This window comes from Peromyscus californicus, unplaced genomic scaffold (genome assembly GCF_007827085.1).
Source record: "Peromyscus californicus insignis strain IS unplaced genomic scaffold, ASM782708v3 Scaffold_15__1_contigs__length_86483966, whole genome shotgun sequence".
Taxonomy (NCBI): Eukaryota; Metazoa; Chordata; class Mammalia; order Rodentia; family Cricetidae; genus Peromyscus; species Peromyscus californicus.
Genome location: NW_026294447.1, coordinates 52,939,288 through 52,950,807, shown reverse-complemented (window position 1 = coordinate 52,950,807; position 11,520 = coordinate 52,939,288). Strand labels below are relative to the sequence as shown.

At 47.5% G+C, this 11,520-nt stretch overlaps 1 protein-coding gene across 1 annotated transcript; it reads right to left on the bottom strand.

Annotated features, from left to right (window-relative positions):
* Window positions 1-3,272: 3,272 nt before the first annotated feature.
* On the bottom strand, window positions 3,273-8,619 carry LOC128110521 (serine protease inhibitor A3N-like). Its single transcript, XM_052738212.1, has 4 exons — window positions 7,983-8,619; window positions 5,477-5,750; window positions 4,396-4,546; window positions 3,273-3,473 (listed from the first exon to the last, which is right to left on the bottom strand). The coding sequence occupies exons 1-4, from the start codon at window positions 8,617-8,619 to the stop codon at window positions 3,273-3,275; spliced, it is 1,263 nt and encodes a 420-aa protein (XP_052594172.1).
* Between the last annotated feature and the right edge of the window lie 2,901 nt (window positions 8,620-11,520).

Below are 11,520 nucleotides of genomic sequence, written 5' to 3'. Positions count from 1 at the left end.
GGGGAAAGATCTTAGGGCCGAATGGGAACAGAAGAAAAGGGGCTTGTGAGCCAGGTGCAGCTCAAATCCAAGATAAGGACCCTCTTGGGGGACTAGAAACTCCATCACAGAATATATATCTTGTTTATTAGATACCCCACTTGTCAAACCTATGACATCATTTATTTAAATTTTCTAGAAAAAATAGGTTTAAATCTCTAAGTTACCTTTTGTTAATCTGAATAACTCTTTATAAATTTAAATTTATATTATAATATGGAGTATAGTATAAACCAGTGTTGAATCAAATATAGTTTTACATATCTATCATCATAAAAAAAGTCAATATCAATCCAAATCTTTGAGGTTTGTTGCTTCCTTACTCTAGAAGGAGACTAAATGAACAGACAGGTCATTAAGGCTAAATGTGTTTTTGATCTTAATAAACCTTAGTAAAAAATGGTTGCCAGCCACATGGCTGTCTGCATCATGGTGAGGTCACCAGCCAAGATGGAGGACAGCCATGTGGTTGCTGTGCAAAACATTTTTTTCCTAAATAGGTAAATCTAAGTCAAAAGGAAGGGAGAAGGAAGAAAGTGGAGAATTTTTTTCTCAGTTCCCTGACTGTCTGGCCCAAGAAATACTGAGGCCAGTCTCACATTCAGGGGGATGGGCACAGGCGGGTAGCTCCATCAGAGACCTGAGTGGTGGTATTGAATGGAAGGCAAAGCCGCTGGTGAATGAGAAAGCAGACTTGTTACAGGCAGGAGGGAGAAGATCTGCCGTGGGTGGAGGCAAGTAAGTGGGTACCTTTGGCAGGCCCTGCCAAGGTATGCCACCAAGCAAACAAACACGCCACATGCTGCGGAATTAGTGGAAGAGGTTTGAGGAAGGAGGAAAGCAAGAGTGAAGGACTGTGTCAGAGTGAGGGCTTGGGAGGGGCAGGCCCTGATCGCTCACCTTAGCCATAAATGTACAGCACGGTTCCCATGGATGAGAGGGGGGAAAGGAGGCACTACATACAGCCTGTAGCCTTGGGCATCCCCAGAGGTAGACGAAGGAGAGAACCAGGACCATGCTGTCAAAGTGGGCCATCACCACACTCAATGGGGGTCAGGCTTAGCCTGACAAAGCCAGAGGAGTCTCAGCACTAATACTGGGATTTTCAAGGAGACCAGCAAGAACAAAATCTGAGCTCCGTGGAAATCTCATACATAGGGAAAGGTGAGGGATTGTGTTACAAAAGCCAGAAGGGCCTAAAAGAGTGGTGGGCAGGTCCAAAGGGGGTGTGACAATCCAACTGAAACTTACAATATTGCCTCTGGTGGATGGGATGGTGAGTGATTAGGTGAGATGGAGCCTGTTGTGGGTAGACTGGGTGTAGGATCCTGGCATGTGAGGGGCTGCCAGGAGGGCCTATCTGAATCTCAAAGCACCAATGCTAATATTGTGAAATGGCACTCGAGAGACCTTAGCAGGTTTTCGCCAAAGTGCCCCTCACGGGTGTGTGGGACATGCCATGCGAGTGTGGCAGACAATGGCATGGCACGGTGGAAAGTTACTCACACTGCAGAGGAGTCATCCTCATGGGAAGTTTTATTATTAAAGGGAGAGAGGACAGAGGGAGACAGAATGAGGGACAGAAAGAGAGTGAGAGAGGGGGAGAGTGAGAAAGAGGGGGGTGTGCAGTACCTCTGTCTAGAGAAGAGAGAGAGGGAGAGGGTTTTCTTTCCTCCTAACTGGGCTTTAAGGTAAGATGGCATCAGGACGTGGTGTGGGTCACCAAGGGGCAGGTCAGACTACTAACACTCAGGGCCTTGACTGACTGTTGGATACATTGGATTTGTTGGGACATGGCTGTTTTCAATACATCGGACCCATTCTTATCTCTCCATTGTCCTCATGGAGGGGTACCTTAGTGTGCACTGGGAAAGAGAATCCTGAGTGTGAGTCTCCAGGCTGTAATGCCCTGCAACCACATGTCCACCTGCTCAATGGGTGCTCTTAGGAGCCTAGAGTCTCAAGCATGTCTCAAATTGAATGAACAATTTGTTCCTCTCTGTACAGGCCTCCAGCAGTATGTCCAGGCTCACAAATTCACCATGGACACCCAGTACACCATTCCAAATTCACCATGGCCTCCTCTGGTCCTCTATCTAGCCACTAAGCCAACGAATCCTTGAGGTGAATCATCTACTCTCCTCTGCAGATGAGGCATGATGTTCCCGAAGAGTCCCCTCAGTGACAATCCCCACACCTGTCTAGAGTAGTTCTATGTCTTATAGCCACACAGAGCTACGAGGTTCCCAAGACTGGAACAGTGCTTCGCCATTTCAAAGTTCTCTGTACTTCTGAGTCATTTGAGAATCCTGAAAGAGCCAGGCTCATGGCAATCCATGGCTGTTTTGTCTTTTTCCTAAACCTAAAATGCTTCTTAGAAATGCCTCCGTCGCTGTGTGCCCTGCACAGAGCATTCTTTCCGTTCATCTGACCACATTCTCATCCTCCTCTGACCTCAGCACAGAGGTCACATGACCCACGGACTCGTTTGGGAGCTCTCTCTGTGAAGCACCCAGAGCCTTGCTTTATGATCCACCGGCACACCACCATGGTGATGTCTGTGCACAGAACCCCTGCTTGATGAAAACTGTTCCTCTGGCATCAGGACACTGGGAAGAACATCCCACCAGTCATAATGTCTAGCTGTAGAGTCATGGGAAATGATTAACCTTCTCTGAGCCTCATTTTCTCCTCCTTAAAAAGGACTGAAAATAACACATAGGTCACAGATCCATCACAGGAGTCACAGAGTATGAGTGACAATCTCTACTATCCTGTGGTCACTAGAGGCCACACCCCCAACCACAGGAGCTCAGTGAACACTGCCTGGACACATTCTGTACAGTTGTAGGTTTATTGATCCTTTGCTCAAAGCCCTGCATTTGGGTGAGGAAGGTGGAGGTGTCCATCTCTTGTGTGATATTGGTCAGCTGGGAACCAAGAAAAAGACTCCTCTGCCCAAAGTAGGTGTACTAGGTGAAGGAAGCTGGTCTGGAAAACCAGCTCCATGCAGCTGCAAGAATGAGGGATCCAACATTGTGTTATATGTAGGGAGGGTAAGGAGCCCCTGCCAACAATCTCCTCTGTGTGTTTGAGACATACAATTAGTCACAGTCACTGTCAATACAGGCATGCCACAGCCAATCAGAATATGGAAGCCAAAATGCACATAGAGAGCCATATATAGACTTAATCCCTGGCTGCTGGAAAGAAGCTTCACCACTTGGGAAGTTCTACTTTTCATTGGGATTTGAGACTTTGGCCATAAAGAGTGGAGTCTGTGTATTCCTGTCAAAGATAATCATCAGAAATGCCCTGTTTAAATTCACTTCCAGAGGGTTCAAAATTAGAGCCGATCCAAGAGGAATGAGTCCCGTGGCAGCCGCTGCTTCTGTGCCTGTCTCAGCCACGTCCAGCACAGCCTTGTGGACCACCTGTAAGAGAAAAACATCACTCACTGGAGACCAGGGAGGGCAGCAGATGAGATTCCTGGAGCAAGCATCCACTGCTAGCCTCAGCTGCTGGTGAAGTGTTTTGTTCCTACAGTGAGCTCTACTCCTGGTGTTTCCAAGTCTCTGCTCAGGGTGTGAGATGAGGCATACCCTGGGTCTGCCCAGTCTCTGAGAATCTGTGTTACTCTCAAACCCACTACAAACTGGAGGATGAGTATAGGCAATGCCAGTCTTTACTCAACGGCATTTTCTCAGGAGACCCACAGGGAACAGCCAGGGTGCTGGCAGCCAGTATGGGCTTCCATATCCCTCTGTTCCAGCTTCCCTGGGACATACAACCACAATGCACAACGCATGGCTTCTCTTGCGTAGACTGCCATGACCTGCTGGTACATATCTGAGCCCAGGCTTCTCAGTAGGCACTGGACAGACCACTAGGCATTGCCAGGCTATGCATCTAGGAAGGTAGTGTGAAGTCCTGAGACATAATCACCCGCATTCTTAAGCTTTTCATCCCAACTGCCATTTATCCCTTGTTTTTTCCTTTACTGCTACTAATCTGTGTGCTGGTGGATAAGTACTGGCCAGTCTGCAGTGAAGAAGGTGAGACTGGAATTGCTTTGTCTTGCAGTAGATTATAGGTGGCACTCACACTGCAGCACAGGGTCATGCCAATGGTGGTCTAACACCAAGCACAGGCTTTTCCTCCACCATGGGTTCCTGGGTGTGAGGTAGAGGAGTGATTGGTTTCAGCAGGAATATCTAGATTGTAATCCTCTCTCCCAGAATGAGGGAATCTCAGAAATGCAGGCTTTCTCACACATTTACCATTCTCCCTTGCCACCTGGCCTTCACCAGCTACATTCAGGTGCCAATAAGAACCACGCAGTGTGTGTTGGCTTACCTTAGAGACTGTCAGGTCCTTGGCCCCTGTGATCCCAGACAGGTCAGCCTGTGTGGAGAAGACTTCCCTGATACCCAGCTGTTGAAGGATGTTCTCTATGCTGTAGTCACTGGAGATGGAGAACTTGGGCATGTAGAGCTCGTCAATCATCCTGAGAATGAAAAAAGAAATGTAAGAGTCATTGGAATCTGTGAACCCCTCAAACCCAATTGTAGCTAGGGCAGCTCTCCACAGACAGACCTCTTACCAGAGAGAAGCCCTCTTTCTATCTGGCCCTACATCACATGATTTTGCTTTTCCTATTGCATCAATTACCCATCAATGCCTGAGAGTGTTTACAAGGGCAGGCAATGAAGCTTGGTACCAGCTCTTCCCTTATCCAAAATGCTTTTCTCCCAGATCCAGAAAATGTAGTCCCTCCCTGTCATGTGGACCCTCAAACTTCATCTACTGATCCTTCTATTTAAAATTGCACACTCCATCTGACTTCAGCTTTCCTTATCCTTGAATACTCCCCATTTAAATCTCACCCCTCCTCATGTTTAGCTAATCAAATAATGATTAGTTGCATTTCCCACATTCTCTCTTCCTCAATTACAAGATGTGTTCTTAAGGGTAAAAAAAATTTGTGCTTTAATCTCTGATATACTCTCAGGTTCTAAATCAGAACACGGCACACAGTAGGTCTTCAAGTCATCATTCCATGAATGGTGAATGAATGAGGGGATGAGATGGCTACACAGGGCAGAGCTGATTCTCAGAGCTGATCTCATCTCAACCTCACTTCACTCTGCCTTCCAGAACCCATTCAAGATTCCCTGTAAATACAGCCTGTTAGACACAGAGGAATCCTCAGCTCCTGCTCTAGCTGATGTCATCTTGTGAACAACAAAACGACAATAAAATCAGGCCCCAAACTACCGAGTCAGTGGAGGGAAAGTCACCTCCACTCCACCTGTCCCTGCTGACTCTCCAACCATTCCACTGGGTACTAGTGAGACTCTGAGGGACAGGGACACTGGGCCTCAGGCCAACAGCAGGATGGGGAGCCAGTTCAGCTCTGGTTCCTGTGCACACACACCTGGACCTCAGAGAGTCCTTCCACTTCTTCAGGGTCTCTGGTTGCAAACTGGCTTCCACTTGCTGCATCCTGCCCATGTCAGGGAGGATGAACAGGGCGCTGGCATTGCCTCTGTACTTTATCTCCACCACAGAGCAGTTCAGATCCTCATCCCGGAAGTAGGGTGTGGTTAGAAATTTATCTTTCATCATGGGCACCTTCACAGTCCTCTTCTCATCCAAGTAGAAGTCAGACTCATGTGTGAAATGAGGCTCAAATGGCCTCTCCCATTTCCCTAAATGTGGAGCAGGTCATCAGATTGTGCCTTCAGCAGAGAGACCCCACCTCCACCCCATTTCTGCCCAGATTATCACTCTTGACAGGAATCAATCCATCTTCAACAACAGAGTGTCCCTTATTAGTTGCATAATCCAGATTAGAAAAAACCTTGGCAAGTGTAGAAGTATGAATGAGAACTGATCCACAGGCATAGTTTGAAGAGGGGAACTCAAAACCAAAGCTTCCCTACATGAGATATCAGAAAAAGAGCCAGGAATCTGAGATTGGGATGTGTAACAGAGAGATCAGATTGAAAGTGGGGAGACTGTAGCCTGGGGAGTTGAGGATCCCTTCTTCCTCAACTCCCCTGTCTTGTGGGACAGGTTTTAGGGGAAACAGGACAAGAGAGACTGTGTTCTCCCACACTGTGATCTGTCCATGGTGCCCATCAGTGTGAACCACCTTAATGGAAGTCAGTGCCCAGAGACATGAGTGGATTTAGATTGAAGCTCATGAGATCTGCAACTTCCCAAAGTTGGATTACCAGGATCTCATAGTTGGTTGGCTGAGACATGAATAATGATTCCTCTTCTCTCATATCATCCATTTCACCTTCATGAATCAAAGATGTCCTATTCAGACTTACCTGACATCCAAAGTGCCTGTGGCTATCTGTAATACACCCTGCAGGGCTTGGTACATTCACAATTTCTTTGTCTCAGGATCAAGCAGAATAAACACACATCCCTACCTTACAGTCAATTAGCCATGGAGTTTAGGTCCTGGGCCCTAGAGTTTAATCCTTCAGGCCATCCATCACTCTGCTTCCCCTCCCTTCAGAGCACAGCCTCTCCTGGGTCATCATGTACTCCTGTCCTCTGTCCTCCTATCCTCTTCTGTTCATAGCCAGTTGGTTTTCTGTCTATACTATCAGAGCCTACCCTCCTCTGTTCTATCCTATACAGAGTTCAGAGTCCCAGATCGATCCCAGATCTAGCCACATCAGGTTTTATCAGAAATCGTTCTGTGGGCCATTGCCTCACTCCTTGGTCTATCAGGCAGTGTTTTGTGGATGTGGGCTCTGGATGTGTTCCCACTAACAACTACCCACAGCAATTCCAGCCCAGTCTCCCAACTCTCTTGCCCCCCAAACCTAGATCCCCTGTCCCAGGAGTGTGTCTTCAGCACTGTGACCCTGAAGGCTGCCTTGGCTACTAATTTTACAAACTAAAATTCCACAAAGCAGCCAGACACTAAACACTGAACACTGCATGGCTGATCTTTCTTCTCACTAATGGCTTTGCCCCAGTCCCTGCTTTTCCATGCCCAGGTCCAGCTTGATGCAGAAAGGATCAGGGGACAGGTCCTGCATAGGAATTCATGAAGGGCTCTTCACTAGCTGTGGCACCTGCTATTCCCCCTTTAGATTGGGTAGCCAGGCTCCTTAGGTCAAGAAGTCCATGACCAGCTGGGGCCTCCTGGACATGGAGGTTCTCTAGCAGATGAATTCTGTAGGAGAATATTAGAAATGTTGGAGTGGGCTGGATGAGGGACTCCTTTGTGGTAGTTTGAATGCAATTGGCCCCCATAATCTCATCGAGAGTGTCATTATCAGGAGGTGTGGCTTTGTTAGAGTAGGTGTGGTCTTATTGGAGGAAGTGTATCATTGTTGAAGCAGGCTATGATGTCTCGTAAATGCTCAAGATACTTCCCAGAGTCACAGACCACTTCCCATTGCTTACCAGATGTAGGACTCTCAGACACTGCTGTAGAGCCATGTTACCTGCAAACTGCCATGTCCCACCATGTTAATAATGGACTGAAACTCTGAACTGCAAGTGAGCCACCCCAATTAAATATTTTCCTTTATAAGAGTTGCAGTGGTCATGGTGCCTCTTCACAGCAATAGAACACCTACCTAGACACAGTCTCTGAAGGGAGAAGACAGGGCTTCTACACACTCAGGTAGGACTTGATGTGTGAGCTATGCATTCTGCCAGTCAGTAAGTTTAAGTCACAGGAAATTCAGCCTTTAGACTGAGAGCCAAGGGATTCTGTGGAGTATATCCTAGGAACCTCAAGTATATCCAAAAAATCCCAAGGGAGAAGTAAGGCCTGCTGGTAATAAGAGGTTAGGCACCCATGTCTCCAAGGCCATGAGCACCTCCTTTCCAGGGGTCAGTGTATGGACACAAGGTGACCATCCAGCACCCTCTGCATCCATGCCTGAAACATCGACCATCTTTACCTTTAAAGTAGATGTAATTCACCAGCACCATTAATGTTTTCTCATCCAGGTCTGAGATCAATTCCTTGATCTTCCCCTGGGTCTGTTTCCTCACATAGTCATTGATGAGCTTTTTGGCCTCATGAGGCTGCTGGAAGTCAGTCACAGAGGCCTCAGCCTGGTACAGCGCGCTTGCCTTCTCCTTGAACTCTGCCAGGATCTGCAGGCGCTTTTCAACAAACATCATGCTGCCTATGCTGATCTTCACCTGGTCATCTGGCTGACTGAGCATTTGGAGGAGTTGCCCAAAGCCCCGGTGGATATCTGCCTCAGGGGTCTCTGTCAGATTGAACTTGAGACCTTCTAGAATCTCTTCCAGGGTATTGCTGCTGGCTCCCAAGGACAAGAAGGCCAAGGCAGCTGAGATGCTGAGTGGGGAGAAGACAACATTTTTATCTGGATTCTTCAAAGCCAACTCTTTGTAGAAGCTGAAAGCAAAGTCAGTGTTGATGGAGGCCAGTGTCAGACTGTCCATTTGTGTCCCATTGTTTTGGTCTTCCTGGACCTCAGTGTTTCTTCCCAATGTACCATCTGATTGACAGTGAACAGCAGGGCAGAACCCAGCCATCAAGAGCCCAAGAGCTACAAGGAGGGCCATCTTCTCTGCTCTCCTGCCTGAAAAGAAAGATCTTTTGAGTCTGGGAGGGTCAGGTGATAATCTGATCATCTCCTTGTGCTTCAGCCTTGCCTGTATTTTGTCCTTGTTCTGCTGCCCCTTTCTGCCTCTGTGATGATGCACAGGAAGTGCTCTGGCCCCTCAGATGGCACAACTAGATCCCATGCACCCTGTTTTCACTGGAGGAAGTAATGCTGTAGTAGCCAGTTTTCCTAATAGAGAATCAGGATCCATAGAGGTGAAAAGACATTCCAGGGTCACAAAGTAAGTAAGAGACAGATCTGGGGATGGGCAAGAGCCTTCTGCAATCTTAATTTCTTTTTTCCTTTCTATCTTGGCATAAGGACGCTTTAAAAATCAGGGAATACTCTTAATTTGCACTTGTGCCCCATCTGCCATCACCAAATTCTAGCCAAGACTCAGTGAAGGAACCTTGAATTAGATCAGCAGCAAATGGCCCATTCCGACCTCCAGATGACAAGTTCATGACATCTCACTGCCTTGGGATGCATCTGGTTCCTGTTTCTGTACATGAGATGGGCTAATTGAAAGAGAAAGTTTCTTTCAGCTCTGCCAGGATACACAGGGTTTTTCTATCTCAGGCTTGGAAGGCTTCTTAACAGGAAGAAAATTGAATGGTGTCCCAGTCTCTCACGCCAGGATCAGATTTCATTTTGGTTGTCAGAATGGCTGAGTGGTGGTAGAAAGCAAATGGGTGGCCCTCTCAGGGCAGCCCGGTGAGTGGCATAGGTTGTGTTATTAGTGAATGTGTCTGGCTTATTATGGGAATGTGTGGGTGTTTGTAGGCAATGTTCAGAGAACCATCTCCTCCATACACCCCTGGAGTGGGGATCACAAGCATGCTAAAGACCGCATTTGAAAGCTTGTGGTCATGGTAAACATGGAAGCCAAACTTTAGCCTCTGTCCACTGAATAGGTGAGTTTAGAAGTGAATGTAGGGCTGGAGAGATGGCTCAGAGGTTAAGAGCACCGACTGCTCTTCCAGAGGTCCTGAGTTCAATTCCCAGCAACCACATGGTGGCTCACAACCATCTGTAATGAGATCTGGCGCCCTCTTCTGTATACATAATAAATAAATAAATCTTTAAAAAAAGAAGTGAATGTAGATGCTAGAGGGAAGGGATGAGGGGGAAGATGGATAGAGAGGAGAGAGGATAAGGTGAGAAAGGATGAGGAGTGAGAAAGTGGAGGGAAGTGGGGGCAGGAGGACAGGAGGAGGGAGGCGATCAGATGAGGGAGTCAAGGAGAAGACAGAGGGGAGAGAAGACTAGAAGAGTGTAGGAGGAGAATGGAGGGAGTAGGGGAGGGAGATGTTGAAGCTGAGCCACATCTCCCCAGGCCTGTGACATGCCTGCAGAGTGCCACAGATTTCAGCTGCCTTTACCCTGTGTTTACTGTCAGACTGGTGTATCTATTTCTTTGTAAAGCATTCAGCTATATTCTACTGCAAAATTATTTCCACAGAAAACATGCTAGTCTGTTTGTCCAGGGGAAGTTTGGCTGAGTGGTTGTCTTTTTTCCTGGCTATGAGAGGGTGGAGCCATGGGATCTGTTGGGGAAGTAGGATCCCTGACCCCAAGTCTTCTGCCCCAGAGGGACTCTGCAACAACTGTCCTGTCTCCCCTTAGGTATGACAGCAGCACCCAGAGTAGACAAGATCTCAATACTTCCTCCTTGTGCAGGGTCAGAAGGAGCAGGCTCCATTTACTCTCCAGGAGCATAGCCCAAGGCACCCACATCTGCCACAGATATGAAGACCCTGACTGGAAACAAGGTTCATTTGCACCCCAGAAATGTACTCTGACTCCAACCCAGTACCACAGGAACAATTCCTCACCAACCCCCAAACCAAGAACCCAGGTAATTGCCAATTTGCCACAGTCCTGGAAAGGCTCCCTTCCACTGTCCCCAGAGAGAAGGAATCCTGAGCATTACCTGGAAAGCTGAAGCCAGCAGCCAGCATCTGTGTTAGGTGAGTCCTAATGTTTGGGGTTGCTGTTCCCCTTGGGTGCTGCTCTCCCACTACACACTGATGCCTATTTATCCACACCGGCACCATCCCCCACCTCTTAGGAAATGCTGGCATGTACAAGGTGTGCTCTGTAATCAGACTAGAAGTGGGCAGACAGGATGATTTCCGGTAACATGAATTTCGAACATCTATCTAGCAGAAACACCTCCCACTGTGTTCCAATCAATAAGGTGACTGCCACGAGAATTCAAGGTTGCAGCTTCTGTTTCTCCAATGGTTCAAAGTTCAGTATGGAACTGGGGAGTTGTCGGAGGCAAAGAGACAAACCTGTCTGCATCAATGTAACCGTCCTGTCAGGCAGCAATGAGCATATTCTAAATAGAGACTCACTCTCCCCTCTTGGGCTCTCAGACTTCTGGAGGGAATCTGCCTTTCCTGGCAGTGAAGGAAAACTCCTAGAGGAATCTGTGTCTGGAGAGCCTGGCTGGCTGATCTGAATTTCAGTACTGTAGAGAGATAAAAGCATTGCAAGGCCAGAGACTAATGACCTCCTCATGGGCTAAGTGCTGCTCTCCAGAACAGCCATGTTTCCTCCCTGTGTCAGAAGTCAACCTTGTGACAATAGAGTCTATTCACTTAGCAGACAACCAGCTTCAATCCAAAAGCTAAGAATGCCAGCAGATACATCTTAAGAATGTAGAGAAGCTTCCTTATCCTGATGTACCCTGCCTCTAATGTTCCCACCCCAGCAATTTAAACTTGCCTTGATTTGTGACTTTCTTTGTTTTGTTAAGCTATCAAGTTTTCATGAAACTTCGTCCCACTGGAACACAGAATTTGACTAATGTAAATCTGGGTTCTCAGATCATTGTCAGTCAAAATGCCTCCAG

Bases quoted from the DNA above. Each gene is read 5' to 3' on its own strand.
- LOC128110521 (XM_052738212.1), bottom strand. From the start codon at position 8,619: ATGGCCCTCCTTGTAGCTCTTGGGCTCTTGATGGCTGGGTTCTGCCCT. The intron at 4,547-5,476 runs GTGTGTGTGCAC...TTTCATTCTCAG, and splicing joins AAGGACTCTCTGAGGTCCAG to GATGATTGACGAGCTCTACA. The intron at 3,474-4,395 runs GTAAGCCAACAC...TTTCTCTTACAG, and splicing joins AGGACCTGACAGTCTCTAAG to GTGGTCCACAAGGCTGTGCT.